This window comes from Culex pipiens, chromosome 2 (assembly GCF_016801865.2).
Source record: "Culex pipiens pallens isolate TS chromosome 2, TS_CPP_V2, whole genome shotgun sequence".
Classification (NCBI taxonomy): Eukaryota; Metazoa; Arthropoda; class Insecta; order Diptera; family Culicidae; genus Culex; species Culex pipiens.
The window spans coordinates 198,855,670-198,877,203 of NC_068938.1; the positions used below are offsets into that span (position 1 = coordinate 198,855,670).

A 21,534-nucleotide genomic window follows, 5' to 3' on the forward strand; every position below is an offset into this window, starting at 1 on the left:
GTTTGCAGTAGAGCGTCCAATATCCCGTCCCGGGAATTCCCGGGATTTCCCGAAAAACAATGTTTCCCGTTTCCCGGGAAATTTGTAAATTTCCCGGGAATTCCCGAAATTCAAGCGGAAGTATACATTTTCTTAAATTTTTGGAACTATTTTTTGAAATTTCTCTGAAAAAATAATAAATGGGCAAACTCAACATGATTTTGTTCAATTAAATGTATTGTTTGGTTTATATATAATTAATTAGATTATCAGATATATTATGATATCAGAATTATTTCTGATAATGTTAATTTTTGAAGCAACTGGGAATAGATCTTTCTTAATGAGTATTAAATTATTACAATGGAGCACCCGCAGTCGAGCAGTTTTTGACAGTTCGCTCCATAAGAAATACATTGTAGAAAAAAGCAAAAACTGCTCGAATGGAAATGCTCCATTAGGTAAGCTTTTAACAGATTGATGTTATTTCATCAAAACAATATTAACTTCTTACCTCCAAATTAAAATTGAGATTTTTTTTACGTTTTTGTTTGAAAATCGAATTTGTGCCAAAAGAATTAATTCAATTGGTTGAATACCTAATACCGTAATCTGGGGTGAATCGGGACTACAGTCTGAATAGGGACAGCAGTTTTTAGAGCACTTAAAGCTTTTAAATTTGGAAATGGATGTACACATTTTGTTGGCCTGAGTCTGTTCTAACCGAAACCAACCAGAAAAACCAAAATATTGTGCTCCAACATGGTTAAAACTGCTGTCCCAATTCGCCCCATGTGTCCCGATTGACCCCAGTTTACGGTACTAAAGAAATTACAATTTGATGCAACTACAGGTGTTAGAGGGTTAAATGTGAAAAAATAGAAGACTTTTTGTGGAATGATGTAAATTTATCGTATAATTTAAATCATGTTGCATAATAATAAAAAAAATCGTTGAAAAAGTACTTACTACTGTTTGTTCTAAAAAAATACAAAAATAAAGCTTGCTTCAAATATTTGAAAACATTGGGTTGTTTAGAGTATAACCAACACTAAAAAGCTTTACCATAGGTTCAATAGCTGAAAACAGTATTTGTCATCAAACACATAATTTCTGCATGTTTTTTTTTCTCATTTCAATAAACTGGTCACAGAGGCAAGTTTAAAATTTCTCATCAAAAAATACCAAAATACATTTTCTTGTAGTTGAATGATTTTTTACATGCAGTTAAGCTTTTAATTGATCTTCACACTTATTAGAAACCATTGATATTGATGTCCTATACAATTTTGTTGCATAATATTAATTAAAACCAAGATCATAACAACTTTCAATAAATTAACAATTTCCCGGGAATTCCCGGTAAATTGGCTGAAAATTGTCCGTTTCCCGGGAAATATGTAACCCCGGGAAATTGGACGCTCTAGTTTGCAGAAACGTCAGCTTTCATACATTTTTTTGCGAGTTTGTCGCAAACAAGCTTTTGAGTTTGGCAAAATGTCTAACACAAAAAAGTACGAGTTTGTTTGTTTGCCATAGTCTAATAGCTCCCTCGGTTTTTTTTATTTCCAATTCTCATTAAAAATTTAAGAAAATGACACTAAATTATCGTCTGAATAGCAGTTTTTTATTGTTGTCTCACTATGTTCCATTTGTCGGGAGTCGGTGATGAAGTTTCAGGTACCCAGTCAAATCAATCCGAATTCTGAATTGGAATCTAATTAGAATCGTACACAAATTCCGTTTCAAACGCAACAACCGGTTCGAACACGGAACCGGTTGTTGCGTTTGAAACGGAATTTGTATACGATTCTAATTAGATTCCGTTTCAGAATTCGGATTGATTTGACTGGGTATGGTTGCCTCTCAAACCAGTCGGCTTGAAAAAAAATGGTAGCCAGATGTGTTTTTTTAGTGTAGGCAAGCTTTGTGGAAACAATCAAATTCTATTTATGTCGAGAATTTTAACTAGATTTTAAAAGATAATGTTCCCAAAAATAAGAGTTAAACCTCAGTTAAATTTTGTCGGCCTAATTTTCATCGCCAACTATGACAACTTATCAGCATCTAAGACTCTTGTTGAATTATTTTTATTTGGCATCTTGAGGCATAAAGTGTTTAAAAAATCAAGATTTCACCATAAAATAACGACAAAAATATCAAGTTATTGTAAAAGTTCATTCTGCAGTTAATCACTTCATTGATACTTTTTTTAACAAAAAATCAAAAAATACCCTAGATCGGTTGGTTATCAAAAAAATATTAAATATTTCAACAAACAAAAAACTTCAAGATCCCACCTCAAACCTCCACGTGGTCCTTTGAAGCGTATCGTTTTTCACGCGCGCATGCACGGATTCTCTTCTCTCCTCCACCACAAAAAGAAAGATCTTCTCTTCGCCGCCTGCAGCGCCTCCTGGATGTCATTCGCGCTCTTTCTTCCCCTCTCGCGCGTTTGACAGCACAGCACACGCACACCAGCGCGCGCATTCGGCTCCAGCGCACCACCACAACAGCACAGACAAGTGGAGGTTTTTATTTATTGGTTTATTTATCAAAAATCTTTACTGAATTATTTGATTTTACAAAGCTAATTTAAACGAGTTTGACAATTGATTGAAACAGTTTGTTCGCAATCAACCTAAAAATTTGTATGGTGCACTCGTTCCGGACAAAAATAGCAACAATGAAAGTTGAAAATTAATTTTCGCAAATAAAACATTCACAGATTCCCACCCACTTGTCTGTGACGCCACGGTTTGACAGCTCGCCCCAGTGGAATCATCATTTTAGCCACGTCTTTCGCGATTTTCGGTTTGCTTCATGTCGGTACGGAATTCGGGGCTCGGTTTTATCGGAAAATAGTTTGTGAAACGGCAGAAATCATACCAAAATGGTTAGTTGGGCGCGGGGGGAACCGATTACGGGTGGAGTTCCGGCTTGGGCCGGTGTTTTGTGCGGTGAAAAGTGGTGACGAAATTTGGTTGGTTTTTTACTTTTTTTCGTGGCTAATTTGCCCTGCTGGAAGTTTGGTGGCCGCTGAAGGCCGATTCGTGTGCTACGAGAGGGGAGAAAAAACGGTTCCAGAAGGTGGATGATTCGCCTTGGGTCCATTTGGTGTGGCTCTAGTTTTCAGAAAAGCCTCTTTCAAAAGTCAAAATCTGCGAAATCAATCAAAAAAGAGAGAGAAGAAAACTGCCGGAACAGTGTCTGGCTGGAAGAAGTGGGCCCCCCTCACTGAGTTGGAACCGGGTGGCGAAGTGGCGGGGGTGGCGGCGGCAACGGCGACGAGCTGAATAATGATGATGTTGACGGCGGTGATAAGCCAAGTGGAAGGCGATTCCGGGCGGATTTTTTTTTCCAGTCGGAAGGAACCAGCTGACTCTCGGGGGTTTTCGGTTTTCGAGAGAAAAGGGCGTGTAAAACGAGGCCCAATTTTTGTTTGGTGACTATTGAGAAAAAAGAAAATAATCAAATTTAAGTGAAAATCTGTTTTAAATTTTAGAAATTTTGCAAATCGTTACACCTGAGATACATTTTTACTATTTTGCATTTTTGCCAATGTCCGACGGCTTTCTGCGCAAGATTGGTGGCAAAAATCGTTTACCGACGGGATGTTGCGATAAATAATTATTAGTCTATTCTGAATCAAATGTTTGTTTGGCCATTAATTTGAAGAACTCTGATTCATTATTTATTAAACAAGTGTTTTGTTATGTTAAGGGAACCGCTTTAGGGACTGCAGTCAAACATGTCAAACAAATTTACAAAATACCGCTCAAAACCACCAAAAAGTCCGCATAACAAATTTATTTCCATAAACCTAAATTACTAAACTCTACCAAACCACGCAGCCACTCCGACTGGACATCAAGAGGCGGCTCACGTCCCGCTCGGACCGCGTCAAGTCGGTGGACCTGCACCCGACGGAACCATGGATGCTGTGCGCGCTCTACAACGGCCACGTCCACGTCATGAACTACGAAAACCAGCAGCTGGTCAAGGACTTTGAGGTGTGCGACATTCCGGTGCGGTGCGCGCGCTTCGTCGCCCGCAAGAACTGGATCATCACCGGGTCGGACGACATGCAGGTGCGCGTGTTCAACTACAACACGCTCGAGAAGGTGCACGCCTTCGAGGCCCACACGGACTATGTCCGCGCGATAGCGGTCCACCCGACACAGCCGCTCATCCTAACGAGCAGCGACGACATGCTGATCAAGCTGTGGAACTGGGAGAAGATGTGGTCGATGCAGCGGGTCTTCGAGGGACACACCCACTACGTCATGCAGATCGTGTTCAACCCCAAGGACAACAACACATTCGCCAGTGCCTCGCTGGACCGGACGGTCAAAGTGTGGCAGCTCGGCTCCAACGTGGCCAACTTCACCCTCGAGGGACACGAAAAGGGCGTCAACTGCGTCGATTACTACCACGGTGGGGACAAACCGTACCTGATTTCCGGTGCGGACGATCGGCTCGTCAAAATCTGGGACTATCAGAACAAAACGTGCGTCCAGACGCTCGAGGGACACGCCCAGAACGTGTCGGCGGTTTCGTTCCACCCGGAGCTGCCGATCGTGCTGACCGGGTCGGAGGACGGCACGATCCGGATCTGGCACTCGGGCACGTACCGGCTGGAGACGTCGCTGAATTACGGTTTCGAACGGGTGTGGGCGATCGCCGGCATGCGGGGCACGAACAACGTCGCGTTAGGGTGAGTAGACTGGACTATTTTTACTGATTTTTTTTTTACTTTTTTCTGCAAAGTTGATTTTAAATCGCTCTTCGAATTGATGGAATCAAATTGCTTCACAAAACTGTTCACTCTTTCCAAACTTATTTTATCAAAAATCTTCCAAATTTAAAACATACTAAAACCACAGACAAAATGACGTAAATCATTGTTACCAAATTCCGCCAACCATCTAAAAAGATAAAATTAGCTGGCAACTAGCTCAATCTGGTGGCCAATATTAGAATTAAGATTTGGGCAATTCTCTAGAATTTCGCATATCGAATATCTTGTAGTTCGTTCGAAACTTTTTCCATCGTTTCCTTATGTCCATGTAAGCCATTTTGCTTTATTCATTTCTTCGTACAAGCCTCCATACAAATTTGGGGGCTGTCCATATGAAAGTTTTCTGTAAGCATTCGAAAATCGAAAATCTTGTTGAAAAATTTAGCCTAAAAATGGCTTTAACTCAAAAACAAAAACTTTATCAAAATTTTACAAAAGTCATCTTTGATTTAGAATTCAATTTTAAATCTAAAATTGATTTTTTGGTTATATTCTGCTTTATTGATACTTAAAAAAAACATATCAAAAAATGAATAATTTTTTTTTTTTTTTAAATAAAATTACTCAGAACCTACAACTTTGCCTAAGACACCAAATCAGTTAGAAAATCCATTCTCGAGATACAGATTTTCCAATTTTTCATAACACTTTTCTATGGACAGCCCCCAAATTTGTATGAAGGCTTATATGAAGAAATATATGATACAAAATGGCTACATTACTTGGAAATATAGAATCTATGGTTCAGTTTGTTTGTGAAGTCCTAGAGAACTGCAAAGTACAGTTTTTTTTTCAAAAAAGTTTATTATTTAAGATTGAAAATCGAATCAATTACTGCAATGCACTGCAAAAGGTCGTTCTTCTCAAAATTTAAACTAAAGGCGGCCTTATCTAAGCAACTAGCAGTCCGTTTACTAAGTTTTCAAAGGAAAAGTGCTGAAAATTTCTCGGCTTTTGAACTTATTTAACTTATTTTTCCTGTCATTTTCAAGCTTACAAAATTTGGCAGCAAAAAGTATCATAAAATGCTTTATACATTAGGCTGGTACAAATTTTATTCAAAGTTTTTGTCACTTCCCCTTCAAATTCGGCCCGAAAAATCAGGGGACAAACAAAATATTTTTTCAAAAAAGGTCGAATTTTCAATAGAAATTTAATTGCAATCAACTGATACCAATTTAAAATGCATTCCCCTGTGTTTAGAATCATTCCCAAGTAACCACAAGCACTAAATCAAAACTCTAAATTCACTCTAACTAAACATTCCCGATGCTATGACACTTTTAATCAGCTTTCCAAATGTTTAGAAACATTTTTAGCTTGAAACATTATTACCTACTGTATAATGACATATAGAACAGCCAATTAATGTTTCAAAGCATTTCTCCCAACAATGTTTTGAAGCATTACTGGTAAGCTTTATATATCACTATAAAGTAAGCCTTTAATGTTTCATCACACTTTGACATTTCTTTAAATGTTTCAAAACACTAACTCAACACTAGTGACGGCAATAAAAGTTTGGCAATATTTGGTGGTATATTTATGTTTATGGCAGGAAAAATCGTTCGGCGTCTGGGAAAAAAGGTGAGTTATACATATTCAATTAAACTAAGCTAAGTTTTAAATTATTCCCTCTTCCAGCTGCGATTGTTCCCGCAAGAACAAAGTCATAAAAAAGGTCCAGGTTTCGTTTGGACCGCAGGTTCCCGATGGCGAGGTCGTGTTCGAAGTGGCATACATCTACACCAGCTCAAACGACACCTTCGTCCACGTCACAGATCTTTCCGGCAAGGAACTATCTAGCGCGTCACCGGCTTCATGACAACCAATGCTGATCGTTATGAGGCCGCTCAGGACGTCGCAGAAAAATGAATTTTGCTCGAAAACTCCGCGCTGCACATCGTGCGTGCCATCGGCGGAAATCGAACCATGAACTTAGGACCAGTTGCCGATTCGGCGCGCCGTGCCCTGGCCGCATTAAGGACGTGATGCCGATCCCGTCCAATTCGACCCGCCGAAAGGGAGTTCACCGCGGACGTCGTCTATAGTGAGAGAGTGGTTGTATTTTTGTGGTGGCTTTTTTTTGGCGCTGTGAGAGTTTAGAATTAATCACCATGAAATTTAATTAATTATGAATAAATTCGGATGAAAAAGTGAACCTTTTGAGAATATATTGTAAAGTTTTGTAGTTTAGTGATCAATAAATTTAACCTGGCAGGTGATTGCATTTGTTGTTCCTTTAACTTAGGCTTTAAGGGCAGTATCGACAAAACTCCTCTGATAATACATATTTCAGGATGGACGAGACGGTTGGCGCAGGGCATCTAGGTAAAACATCTCAGAACATCGAATCAACATGCAGCTTAGAATCTCGAATGAAGAACAATACAGCAAAAAAAAACAAACAAGCTTTGAAACCCCGTCAACTCCCAGCGTGAAAAGCACTCTCCCAAGAGAGAGAGAGCTGCGCGCAAAGCTTTTTGTTTTTTTTTTTTTGCTTTTCCTGTCGGTAAGGTAGTATTTTGACGTTTTACCGCGGTATAACTTTATATCAACTCTACCCGTCGCCACTCAATTTTACCTCCATGCGTATAAAGTGAATATAAAGTTTTGAGACTCTGTATGCATACTTTATATGTTGATATAGAGGGGATTTAAAGCTACCTTATACAGTCCCACGGTTACTTGGGTTATTAGTATGTTTGTGTCAAAAATCTATCTTTTTTTTATGTTCAGTACCGTAAAACGTTTTTAGCTGCTTTTTTTCATCAGATCTTACATATTTTGAAAGCTAATGATTGTTAAACTACCGAACTGGTGTTATACAATGTATTTTAAACAATAACCAATCAATTGTACAAGTTTTTAAAAATAAATAAATAATTTTAAGCATTTTGAATTTTTGGAATTGAAATAAAATTTGCATTGGCCTGATGAGCTAAAAACAAAACCAAAGTGTTAACATTCGGAATTATCCTACTATTATATTCATTAGTACACTCCCTACATACCCTCCGATAATCCGATTTGATAGCAAACCTATTGAAAAATAAAAAATAAATACGAAATGACACATAGTAATGTTTACCCCAAATCACACACCTTGTGCCTTTTCCTTTTTCGTTAGTTTTTTGTAGTTAAAAAACTTTTTGTGTCATAAAAAGAACATTTCAGAATTGTTATGTTTAATATAACTTTTCTACACCATTCTATCACACAATTACCAAAATAACCACTGAATTTTTCATTATTTAAAACAAAATGAAAGGACCCATAATGAGCATTCAAGTATTCAAAAAAACTGTAAATGTGAAAAAGCATACAAATTTTGCTTGGTTTAATACCCATATTGCAAATTTTGAAAATTTTAGTATTTTCGAAAAAAAACTGTATTTTGTGAAAATTTTTGTATTTAAAAAACTCTAATGATGTGAAAATACAAAATTTCGCTTCGGTTGATATCCATATTTCAAATTTGAGTATTTTCAAAACATACGGTATTTTGTGAAAGTTTTTATATTTTCAAAAAAAATATTTATAAGGTGAAATAGGATACAAAATTTCGCTTCGTTAGATACCTATACTTGCAGTTTTAAAAATTTGAGTATTTTCGAAAAAAAACGGGATTTTGTTAAAATTTTAGTATTTTCCAAAAAACAACGTTAATAAGGTGAAAAGGCATACCAAATTTCGCTTCGATTGATATCAATATTGCATATTTTTAAAATTTGAGTATCTTTGAAAAAAAGGGATTTTGTGAAATTTTTAGTTTCAACAAAAAAAACTCTAATATAGTGGAAAAGCATAAAAAATTTCGCCTCGTTTGATACCCATATTGCAAATTATGAAAATTTGAGTACTTTCGAAAAATACGGTGTTTTGTGAACAATTTTGAATTATTATACTTTGAAACTTACTACATTTTCAAAAAAATATAATCTACTTTCCTCTAACTGTTCCACATTTATTAGCTATTTCGCATTTTTTTCCTTCTTTGTCCAATTCGTTCTCCTTAGTACCAGTAAACTTTCTCCCCATTTTGAACAAATCAGCTGTTGAAAGGTAGTCTATGTCTCAGCTCAGGATAACATCTGCACCAATGTAATTGTTAAAACAACCTAATAATATGAAATGAAACGGAAAAATATATTCTCATTGAAAGCATTAAAAATTTAACATAATATGGTTGAATTAAGTCGATTTTAGAATAATTTAAAAAATGAGTTACCGTCCATCAGAGTTATCGAAATAACGATAACAATTGATTATCATTATCGTACCGATGATCGTTATCGTTAGACGATTTTGAGAAAGAACTGTTTGGCTCGAGTTCTTCAAAAAGTTTTTAGAGATGCAAGCATATTTTTAAGTATTGTATTATTTAATATTATATTCATATAATATTTGTCATGTTTCATTAAAATTTGTGCAAGTTTTATCATTCTTTCAAGCATGAATTTTGTTTTTAAAGGTAGAAATTTCTGTAATTTCAAGTTGGCTTTGGTTGGTTTCAGCAATATTTTTGTTGGGTTTTCCATTCTTTGAAACATGATCAGTTCTTTAAAAAAGTTTTTATTTTCAGTAAAAATAAAACTCGAAATAATTTATTTTTGTTTCTGTAATATTTTGGTAGTTTTATCCATTCTTTCAAACATTATCATTGCCCTTCTACGCACAATTGATCCATGTTCAAAAATTTTCAACTGACAAAAACGTGATTCGCATAACTGTCCCGGGGACCACATTCGCCCTACACTGCCCATGTTCGCATAAATGTCCCATATACAAAAACAGCAAGCTGAGAAAAACGCATTTGAAGTTTGTCCCATACATAAGGCTACGTGTTAAGTTTTCGCGAAAAAACTGGATTTCCTCTTGATTTCTAGAATAAAGTGCTGGATGTTATAGGCTTTTCTGAAAGAGCACGCGATTTTGAACAAAACTGCATCAATAACTCAAAAGCGATGACAATGCATATGGGACATTTATGCGATCAGGGGCAGTTACAGTATGTAAAAAAAGTATTTACACCCCTTGGGCACTATGCGCATTTTGTGATGAAACATGTAAACAAATTAAAGTATGACAGAAACCTAGTACCACAGACAACAGACGTTTGGGCTCGATTCTTCCCTTGTGTAAATCATTGCTACAGTTTTTTTAGTTGTGGCAATCCGTTTGTGGCGCTGCAGTCGCTTTGTCCTGACACATTGCCCGCTGTCAAAATATCGCTTTCCGCCTACTGTCATTTTCCATTTTGTTTGTTTTCAACGTTTGTAATCGTTTGTTCTGGATGAAAAGTTGATTTCGGTCGATTTCAACCAAATCTCTCGCGCTTGCAGCTGCTTGACAAATGTGAGGCAACCAAAGTGGCCAACCTGGTTCCTGAACCGATTTTAGCCCCGACAGATTGCCGATTGTGTTCCTTGTCAGCATGATTCGCAAAATGACCGCTATGACGGGGCTACGCTTCTTGAACCTGGTGCCACTCATGGAAGAGGATGGGAAGGGGAAGGTGTGGGGGTGTTTGAGGATCGCTTGCACTGGAAATCCGATGGGGGAAACTGACGCACCGGGGAGAACATTCAAGATTTAGGCCTTTGGTATGGCGATTAGGGTTCGCCGGAAGTGGCGGCACTTGAAGGTGGGGTGGGTTTCGAGGGCGTTGAAGAGGTTGGTGTCTTGGAGGTGAGGGTTGAAGTGATCGTGGTAGCTGGTTTGTCGGTTCCGGAGATAATCTTCGGAATGCGGTCGTTTGGGGTCAAAACGTTTACGGGGTTGGCCGTGATAATAGCTCTTGCTGACGGCGCCGATGGCTTCCAGAATTTATCGGAACCAGTTCCGGATTGTTTCGTTTCTGGTTCCGGATCTTTTCTCCTCCAAGAAACGCTTGCCCATCCTCCCGATTTCCACCGGGTCTCCTCCTCCTTTTTGCTCTCCTCTGTTGGTTTTGTTTATAAACACAACCAGCAAGAATTTGACAGCCTCAAGCGCGGCCTTGGTTGCTGTGTTTATAAAAGCATCAAACTAGACTATTTTTTTGATATCGATAATTACATAAAAAAAAACATCTATGTGCTCGTAAATCGTGTTAATTAACAATTAAAGTAGATTTACTATAGCATAAAAACATAATCTTTACCTGTTTACATTTATTTCGAAAAATTGAAATAATATATTTTTTAAATATTTCTGGGTGATGCATTTTCAAACACACCTTCTCAGAAAACCATCATGGCTGCTTTAGAGAGTGGCAATAGGCTAACAGATGGCGCTAGTAGATTAGCAGGATGCGGCTGCCATGTTTTTACACACGAATTTCAAATTATTTTGTTCTAGCCGCTACGTCTGTTGTCTGTGCTAGTACTACGTTTTGTTCAGAAACTCATGCCGAACATTGCTACAAAAAGCTCGTGAAAAGATGATTTCTATAAAAAGTTATATAACAAATACTGTTACAAAAATCAAAAAAGTTGCAAAAAAGTTTGTACACCTTTCGAAAAATTAACATAAATAAATTTATTTGTTGACAAATCACCATAAATCCAGCCTCACAACTCCAAATAGGCATCCTTGACTGATTAAAAAAAATGGATTGAATATAAAGTTTACTAACTACTTAGTAGAAATGTATCTAAACTTAATTTTGCAAACTTTTAATTTAATTAAATGTCAATATATTCTAAACCATAGAATTGCTAAATAAACATTTTGGAGTGGGTATAACACCGTTTTGGGGGTCTTTGTATCGATAGAATAGATTTTTCGTTGGAATTTCGCACCAACCCGGAATTACGTCGTCGGAAAATCCGCCGGCATCCGAACCGGTCCACAATTGTGGCATCGGAAAGGGCATAAAATTTCCGATCTTTTGATACCCAAGCATATAGGTTTTCTATAAAACCCACGTTTTTAAATACCTTTTTATCTTTTTTCAAGATCCTCTATAATTACTCTTAGCTTTAAGTAAAATGTAATTACAAAAGCCGACTCGGTCCTAACCAGGTCTAATAAAAATAATTTCATGAAAAAAAAGTATCTTTTTTCTTCTTTTGACCCTTTAATTTTTAGGATATTTTTAAGTTTTTTCACTAGTAAAAGTTGTCATTTTCATCAATATACTGTATTTCAAGAAGAAAATTTAGGTTGGTTTTCTTCGAACAAAGAATTGTTTCGAATTTGTGATCAGATCACGGGAAAATCTTCGAAATGATTTTTCGACCATCGGGCGACTTTGAAACTATTTCGAATGTGTGGGATGATTGAAATCGTATCAAAAACGTTGACTTATAAAAGAACCTGAAAATCTCTAATAATTCCCTTTCTATCTCTTTCTCCCCTGCCTGGCAGCTACGACGAGGGTTCGATCATCATCAAGGTGGGCCGCGAGGAACCGGCCATGTCGATGGACGTCAACGGGGGCAAAATCGTGTGGGCGCGCCACTCGGAGATGCAGCAGGTTAACCTGAAGGCCCTGCCGGAAGGTAAGTGTCATCCGCTTTCCCCCTTCGCCTTTTCATATTACAATAGACAGTTTTTTGAGGGGGGGATTTTTATTCCGGTTTGGATTATTTTTTTCAGTTTTGTGTATTAGTGGGTAGAAAGGGAAAATTCCCATGATACTTATTCCTTGGATAGCGCCAACAACAGGCACAGTATCAGACAAGTAAATGGAAAGCTCACTGATGTATGCTTTTACGTTGATTAAAAGAGACTTGGGGCAGACGACCTTTTGCTGGCTGCTCATTTGGGATGCAACCGGAAACAAAATGTGTCATTTTTGTTCGCCCCGCAGTTCCGGATTGTCTATAGCGCAAGGGTTGGCGATGGATGCCACCAAACAATCTTTTATCGAATGCAACGAGTCATTAGCGAGATTAATGTCGGGTTCGAATGGGAATATGAAACTTTTTTTTTGTATAATTCCCATGAGTTGTTACAAATCTTGAACAAAGTTTGTTGAAGTGAACCAAAAACTGGGCTTGGACACGGTTCGCAAATCACACCAAAGCTCGTGCCACCCAAAAGAAGTCAACTCTTCCACATTAGCCACTCACGTTCCCTTGCTTTATCCCCTTTTGAAGAAGTCTTTAGCATACGCGGTGTGGTGGAGAGACCGACCCCTTCTTATGTGTGTGCATAATGGAATATAAAGAAGCGATTCTAATCTTTGCGCTTACAAGAAGTGTTATTTGGTTCCGCTTTCTGGACGCTGCTGTGCAGCAAAACCTGCCTCAACGTCGTCGTGTACAAGAGGTGGCAGGCTTTTGGGCGATGATGGTGGTATATTATTAGTTGGGCAACTCAGGCCATGCGAATCAAAACAACGACGGGGACCGCGTTGTTCCTGGGGGACCACTACAGTTATGGTGTTGGAAGATTGACCACCCCGGAGGCAAAAAGAAGTTTGTTATAATTGTGATACATATGCTAAAGTGGGGAGAAGCTCGTGTGGGAAGTGCAATACGATAATGATAGACTAGAAGAAAGATCATATTCTTGAGGTTGTGTAAATTAGCTACTACAACTGTTGTGATAGTACTTAATCGTTGCGGAAAGGGCGTTTGTTATAACCTTGAAAATATGTTCTGTTTTGACTAAATCATGTACTCATTTATTATTAATTGACCGGCCAGCTCTTTTTCTTTTAAATGATTTTTTTTTAACTAAAGCAAAACATCGTTTCTAAGACGTGACACTCTGTAGTACAAAATACAGCACTTATTCGGTAACTGGTCTGAACGTAAAATGACGAGGGGACCACCGATGCACAATATTTTCTCTACATTTAATTACAACTAAACTAAACATTGTCCACCAAAATTATGACCGTTAGGGTATTTTTTTTTCTCATAAAATTATTTTTATTAGGTCCTTTTCGGTACGGGACCATTCATAAACCACGTGGACACTTTTTTGGTAATCTCGAACCCCTCCCCCCCCCTCATGGACAATTGTCCATGCAAAAAAAAATCTTTTTGTATGGAGCATGGACAATCGCCATACCCCCCCCCCCCCCTAAAGTGTCCACGTGGTTTATGGATGGTCCCTACTGAGACGACCGTTAGGGTACATGTACCTATTTTCGGCCTACTAAGCAAAGCGTGGCCATTTTAGGCAGTCTTCTTAGTAATATAAAAGTTTTGTGGCTTATTTTAGTGAATAATTTTCTACGTTTTCGATGTAAAAAGTAAACTTAAGTTATTTTTTTTAAATCTACTTGACGTTTTAAAAGAGCTGAAACCATTTATTTTGGACGTTTTGAAATTATTTCTGGAGTTTTTTTTTTTGGGTGTTTTTTAACACCCCTGACTCAAGGCGGTTTCAAAAACGCCCAAAAAGCAAAAACTGGAAATTTGGTTTATTGGACCTTTTTTTAAAAAAAAAACTCCAGATTTGTATTGTAACCAGCAGAAAATTTCACAAAAGTTCATTTTTTAACATTGAAAATTGAACCAAAAATTTTCGAGGCATCATTGTCAGTTAAAAAATGAGGGATCACGATTTGACACAGAGAAAAACTCATTTTACACGAAATGTAAACATTAGGAGTTTGTAATTCAGCAATCCACTTTTCAAAAATTTCTTAGCCTTCCGAATTGTTTTTTACAGGGTTGTATAACATATTTCGAAAATTTTCAACAAATTTCAAAAGGAAACTTGCGAAGATATTGAAAAAAATAAAAATATTCAAAATAAAAAAAAAATAGAGATTAAATAATTTAAACTTTTCTAATTTATGACGTTTTTTTATTCGACCATAAAAAAAGAATAAATACCAATATTTTCACATTAAAAATATATATTTAAAACTACAAAAAAAAGTTTTTAATTCTAAAACACAATAAGGCCGTTGCAAATATTTTTTGAAGTTAATGTCCCTCGACTCTGACCAAAGTCGACGGGGGCAAAAAAACAAAAAAAAGTATGAAAATTGAAATTACGAGCCATGGTTTAAACATTTTAATGAAAAAAGTGTTTTAAAATGCATCATTAGTTTCCAAAATATCTAAGTATGGACGAAAATTTTATTTTTTGCGAAACATAAAATTTTTGCGGTACTATACATTGGAATTTAATAAAAAATCAAAACATTTTGAAACAAGCCCAAATAATGCATTTTAGATTGTTTTCAATTAATTACACTTCTATTTTCATGGAAATTTTGAAGTTTTTTGAGAAAAAAAATTACTTGTCCCTTGATTTTTCAGAGGAAATTATTAAGGAAGCGACATAAGCTTTGAAAAATGTTCGCAACGCCCTAAAAAATTTCAAAAAAATCTTAAATTCTAAAATTACAAAATATAAAAAACAAAACTCTACAAATGAAAAATTTAAACATAAACAAAATAAAAAACCAAAATTTCTAAATTCCAAGCTTTTTATACTCTGAAATTCAAATATTTATAAATTCAAATAATTAAAACATCATTCTTAAATTCTGGAATCCTAAAATTTATAAATTCAATTTATAACAAAATAATCATTTTGAAACCAGGAATTCAAAAAAAAACTTAATATTGAAATGTTAATATTTTATTCAAAAATTCGGATTCGGAAATTCTCAATTTGTTAAATTCTTAAATACTTAAATTCTAAAAATTCTCAAATTCTTAAATTCTTAAATTCTTAAATTCTTAAATTCTTAAATTCTTAAATTCTTAAATTCTTAAATTCTTAATTCTTAATCCTTAAATTCTTAAATTCTTAAATTCTTAAATTCTTAAATTCTTAAATTCTTAAATTCTTAAATTCTTAAATTCTTAAATTCTTAAATTCTTAAATTCTTAAATTCTTAAATTCTTAATTCTTAATCCTTAAATTCTTAAATTCTTAAATTCTTAAATTCTTAAATTCTTAAATTCTTAAATTCTTAAATTCTTAAATTCTTAAATTCTTAAATTCTTAAATTCTTAAATTCTTAAATTCTTAAATTCTTAAATTCTTAAATTCTTAAATTCTTAAATTCTTAAATTCTTAAATTCTTAAATTCTTAAATTCTTAAATTCTTAAATTCTTAAATTCTTAAATTCTTAAATTCTTAAATTCTTAAATTCTTAAATTCTTAAATTCTTAAATTCTTAAATTCTTAAATTCTTAAATTCTTAAATTCTTAAATTCTTAAATTCTTAAATTCTTAAATTCTTAAATTCTTAAATTCTTAAATTCTTAAATTCTTAAATTCTTAAATTCTTAAATTCTTAAATTCTTAAATTCTTAAATTCTTAAATTCTTAAATTCTTAAATTCTTAAATTCTTAAATTCTTAAATTCTTAAATTCTTAAATTCTTAAATTCTTAAATTCTTAAATTCTTAAATTCTTAAATTCTTAAATTCTTAAATTCTTTAATTCTTAAATTCTTAAATTCTTAAATTCTTAAATTCTTAAATTCTTAAATTCTTTAATTCTTAAATTCTTAAATTCTTAAATTCTTAAATTCTTAAATTCTTAAATTCTTTAATTCTTTAATTCTTTAATTCTTTAATTCTTTAATTCTTTAATTCTTTAATTCTTTAATTCTTTAATTCTTTAATTCTTTAATTCTTTAATTCTTTAATTCTTTAATTCTTTAATTCTTTAATTCTTTAATTCTTTAATTCTTTAATTCTTTAATTCTTTAATTCTTTAATTCTTTAATTCTTTAATTCTTTAATTCTTCAATTCTTCAATTCTTCAATTCTTCAATTCTTAAATTCTTAAATTCTTAAATTCTTAAATTCTTAAATTCTTAAATTTTCCATTTTTTTTTAGTCTAACCTTAAAGTTAGTTTGATTTTTTAGGGAATACTTATATTTTTATTATGATTTCATTTAATTTAATTTTTTTTTATGAAACTCTCTTCTTTGGTTGTCGCGAATTATTTTTTTTATTTTTGCGCGGATTTTTCTTACTTTTCTGTACCCTGAATCTTTAAATATTTTCTCACGGATGCTGGGGTAAAAAGCACAATTATCAATCAAATTTAAATATCAATTTTCTTTTCACCAGGCACAGAAATCAAGGACGGCGAACGGCTACCGGTGGCCGTCAAGGACATGGGCGCCTGCGAAATCTACCCTCAGACGATCGCTCACAACCCGAATGGACGGTAGGATGATCTTATATTATGTCCAAAATCAAACTTTACCCTTGCTTTCTCAAACTCTTCTCGACAGCTTCGTGGTGGTTTGCGGCGACGGCGAGTACATCATCTACACGTCGATGGCGCTGCGCAACAAGGCGTTCGGCTCGGCCCAGGAGTTTGTGTGGGCCTCGGAGAATTCGGAGTACGCGGTGCGCGAGTCCAGCGGCACCGTCAAGCTGTTCCGCAACTTTAAGGAGCGCAAGAGCTTCACGCCCGACTACGGCGCGGAAGGTTGGTCACTTTTGGAGTTTTGTTTTGATTTTCGCTTTTAGCAGATATTTAAAATAGTTACTTACGCTTGGATTTGTCTCTCTTTTACTTGTCTCATTTTGTCCACGTTCCACATGCTAACCAAACATTACCAACTAAACTCACACAACTAATCCGCACTAATCCGTAGAAGGTACTTGTCCTAGGATCTCTTGATCTTTTCTTTTCGAAATTATCAACAAAATAAGCCTATATTTTGTTCAAATCAACCTTTCGCAGGAATTTTCGGTGGACAACTGCTGGGCGTCAAGACGTCTTCCGGACTGTCTTTCTACGACTGGGAAAACCTGGAACTCATCAGACGAATTGAGGTTCAACCAAGGTAGTTAAATTGCTACCAAAATCTCAAATACAACATTCAAGACGTAAATCTGATTGCTTCCAGAAATGTCTTCTGGAACGAGTCCGGCACGCTCGTCTGTCTGGCCAACGAGGACTCGTACTTTATCCTGCAGGTCGACATCGGCATGATCCAGACGGCGCTCGCCACCAAGCAGCAGCTCAGCGAGGACGGCATCGAGGAGGCGTTTGAGGTGAAGAGTTGAAAAAAAAAATCTTTCAGAAAAAGAGTTGATCGAAAATTTCATCTTTAGGTCCTTGGTGAGGTGAACGAGTCGGTTCGGACCGGGCTCTGGGTTGGGGATTGCTTCATCTACACCAACTCGGTGAACCGGATCAACTACTACGTCGGCGGGGAGATTGTGACGATTTCCCACCTGGACCGAACGATGTATCTGCTGGGTTACGTGCCAAAGGACAATCGGTAAGTTTTGAAAAAAATCTTTCTTTATTTTTTAATTTATGCAAGCAAAAATGTTGCAAATAGGGCTACCTCAAAATTGCTGCACAGCTCGTAAAAAAAAAACAAATGCAAATATATGCTATGATTTTGACAACATTTGGGTATTTACTATTCAAAACAATAGTCAGTCGTTTAAAATTAATTTTAAGGTTATGTTTTACTTTGTCATTCGAAAAAAAAAACAATTTTAATCATTTTTTTCATTTGAGTATTGCAATTGTTTTGACAATAGGTATATTCCCGTACTGCAGAATTCTGCAGTTCTGCACAAAAACGGCAGCAGAGCGTTCCCGTACTTTTCTGCAACAAAAGTAACTTTTCTCTCAGGTAGAACTTCTGCAGTGAGAGAGGTAGAAGTTGCAGCAAAACCGTTCCCGTACTTTTCTGCAAGCTCTCACTTCTCTTTCTTGTTGAAAAGTTACTGCAATTTGGTGTGATGGACAACGATGCCAGTTTATTTTATGGGAGATCTGTATTTTCTTAAAAATAAATCTGTATTTTATCTGTATCATGTCAAATTCGAAACCATACAAAAAAAAAATTAATTTCAACAGCAGATTTAAGCTTTTAAATGATATTAAAGCATAATTCAATTACTAAATTGTTGAAATTTTTAAATATAATCATTTAAAAAAAATCTGTATATACAGATTTTTGTGATTTTTGGGATCAAAAAATCTGTATAATACAGATTTATCTGTATATCTGGCATGGCTGGATGGATGTTGAGTACACGCTTACGTAAAATTTGCAAGTTGGGTGAAATCATCAATTTAATTATTAGTTGCAATAAACTTTATGTTTTATTATTACTAAATTAGAGTAGTCTTTTTGAAGGGAAGTTTGTATATTTTGAATTAATGGATTTTTGGAGTAGTTTTTCTAATGTCTGTTTTTAATGAGAACGGTTTCAGGCTTAGTTCTTTATGATATAGCGATTTTTAAGTGTTAATATTTTAACCTGACAAAAAAAAGATAGCTAAAGTCAGTATTACAGCACGGCTAATACCACAACAAAAAAAATATTATAATAACAGATTGTTTCAAAAATCTTTTAAAAGACACATTTTTTTGTGTTTAATAATTTCAAATAAATATTTGTTTAGAAATAATTTTTGATCTTCAATTGATTGTGAAAAGACTAAATATGTTTGTTTAAATAATAGGTAAATTTAATTGGCAAATAATTCATTGTACCTTTAACGGTGCTACCAATTTGTATTCTTATATGAACCAAAAAAATTTGATGTAGTTTTGTCGAATTCTTCTATTTTAAGAAATTTAAATTCTAAAATTCGGAAATTTTTAAATGCCGCCATCTTGAATCATAAAAAGTACAATTTTTTATTGGAGTCATATTTTAGGTTAGAAGCTCAGATTAGAGGGTTTAGAGGTTGGAAATTTTGACAAGTTCTTCGGAAAATAGAGTACTAACTGTTTCTATTTTTTTAATATCTGAATTTTAAAATTTTTGATTCACAGAATTTTAAAACATTACTTATTTTTGAAATTTTTTAGCAACATTTTTTTTTAATTGTAGCTTTTGAATTTTTGGTGTTCTGGACTCTGAAATATTCAAACTTTTGATTTTTTTATTCAGAATTTCAAAATATAAGAATTTTTAAGTTTAGGAACTTTTAAGTTTAATTTGAATTTTTAAAATTATGATTTTTTTTATATTTTGAACATTTTGATATATTTATTTTTTAATTATTTGTATTTTTCAAGCTTTGAACGAGGCTTTGAATTTGTGTTTTATTTTTTTTTCTGATATAAATATTTGCATTTTAAAATTTCTCAAATATCAGATTTTTTTTATGTTTCTCAATTTGAATAAGTTTTTTGTAAATATTTTTAATCATGAATTTCTAAATGTCTAGATTTCTAATTTTATGATTTTGTGATTCACTTATTTTTTAAAATTTGTCAATTTCGCTGCATCACCGTTGTTCTTCTATGTGACATCCATTTATAATTTATTTATGGTTTCCTGAATAATCTTTTAAACATTTTGCTATTAAAACGTGTATTTATGGTACGAGTTTGTCATTTTTTAATTATTTTTGTAAAACGTACCTGCAACCCTCACTATTTTTTTACCTAATGTAAAAGTTTTGAATAATTTTTAATGTATAATTTCTACCTAAGCATAATTTATTTCTAGTTACCTAATAAATGGTACATGCTTTTAAATAAAATATTAAGTTGAATAAAAAAATAATGCCCCCGTTCTAGAGGCAAACTCCTTTCAATTACTGTTTTTCTCAATCCCCTCGTCAATCCCTCTATTTTAATTTTTTGAAATAATTAAATAACTTTCATACCCAATTTGAGTAAATCCATTCAACTGTGTACAATATTGCAGAAATAGTACTGGAACGCGCTACCCAGGCAAAATAGTTGCTGCTTTTCTCCTTGCAGAACTTCTGCAAAAGAGAGAGATGAAGAGAGCGAGTTGAAAAGTACGGGAACGTGCTGCAAAAAAGTGACTTATGCGGGCTGCAGAATTCTGCAGAAGCTGCAGAAATTCTGCAATTCTGCAAGTACGGGAATAGACCTAATATGTTTTTCAATGTAATCTAACAATGCAAGCATGCTGGAAAGTCTCTTGGGGTTAGATTACGTCCTACTTTTGTTGTTATGTAGTATTAATAACTGCCATACATCCGAGAACACCCGAAAATGTGGTAGAAAAATAATGCGACCAGCCCTACTGCGCTGTGTTTACGGCTGAGAGGATTCAGATATTGGATCACATTTCACAGGATCTACCGGGGAGGAAGGATGCGTGGACATACCGTACCATGTACGTTGAAAATTTGTCTTGCAGCAAAAAAAAATGCGATTTTTTAAATTATTTGGGGACAGAACAACATTTTTTGTTGACTTATTTGTGTACCAATTCGAAAATGATTTATGCTTTTGTTTCTTTAAAAAAAGAACAATTCAATTGAACCAAACACGAAGCAAACAGAGTAGATCCTGCTCACATCAGTTCATGTTTGCAAAAGGAACGAGTAGGATAAACTTCGATACACGGAAAAAAATCTATATTTTTTTATTTGAGCAGTTCTCTCAGATTTCGGTCATTCGATTTTTTTTTTGTATTTTTTTAATCCGGCTGAAACTCTTTTGGTGCCTTCAGTATGCCCAAAGAAGCCATTTTGCATCATTAGTTTGTCCATATAATTTTCCATACAAATTTGGCAGCTGTCCATACAAAAATGATGTATGAAAATTCAAAAATCTGTACCTTTTGAAGGAATTTTTTGATCGATTTGGTGTCTTCGGCAGAGTTGGATGGATATGGACAACACTGGAAAAAAATGATACACGGTAAAAAATTTTTTGGTGATTTTTTATTTAACTTTTTGTCACTAAAACTTGATTTACAAAAAAATACTTTTTTTTCAGTTTTTGGTATGTTTTAGAGGACATCAAATGCCAACTTTTCAGAAATTTCCAGGTTGTGCAAAAAATCTTTGCCCGAGTTATAAATTTTTGAATCAATATTGATTATTTCAAAAAATCAAGATATTGGTCGCAAAAATTT

General features: G+C 34.5%; 1 protein-coding gene and 1 pseudogene across 2 annotated transcripts in view; both read left to right on the plus strand.

The window, feature by feature from the left end:
* The window catches only part of LOC120412731 (coatomer subunit beta'), a 49,444-nt gene that overhangs the window by 13,666 nt on the left and 14,244 nt on the right, over positions 1 to 21,534 (plus strand). Inside the window, exons 1-8 of one of the 2 annotated variants that reach the window (XM_052709107.1) lie at positions 2,718 to 2,875; positions 3,834 to 4,696; positions 12,134 to 12,267; positions 16,774 to 16,873; positions 16,941 to 17,140; positions 17,399 to 17,501; positions 17,565 to 17,712; positions 17,773 to 17,942. In XM_052709107.1, the coding sequence (XP_052565067.1) occupies positions 2,873 to 2,875; positions 3,834 to 4,696; positions 12,134 to 12,267; positions 16,774 to 16,873; positions 16,941 to 17,140; positions 17,399 to 17,501; positions 17,565 to 17,712; positions 17,773 to 17,942 (1,721 nt within the window). In that variant the 5' untranslated portion in view covers positions 2,718 to 2,872. Of the gene's footprint in view, positions 1 to 2,717; positions 2,876 to 3,833; positions 4,697 to 12,133; positions 12,268 to 16,773; positions 16,874 to 16,940; positions 17,141 to 17,398; positions 17,502 to 17,564; positions 17,713 to 17,772; positions 17,943 to 21,534 lie in introns of those variants that run through there. The other variant, XM_039573322.2, reaches the window with a different exon arrangement.
* LOC120412732 (40S ribosomal protein S14a-like) lies at positions 5,997 to 7,092 on the plus strand (annotated as a pseudogene).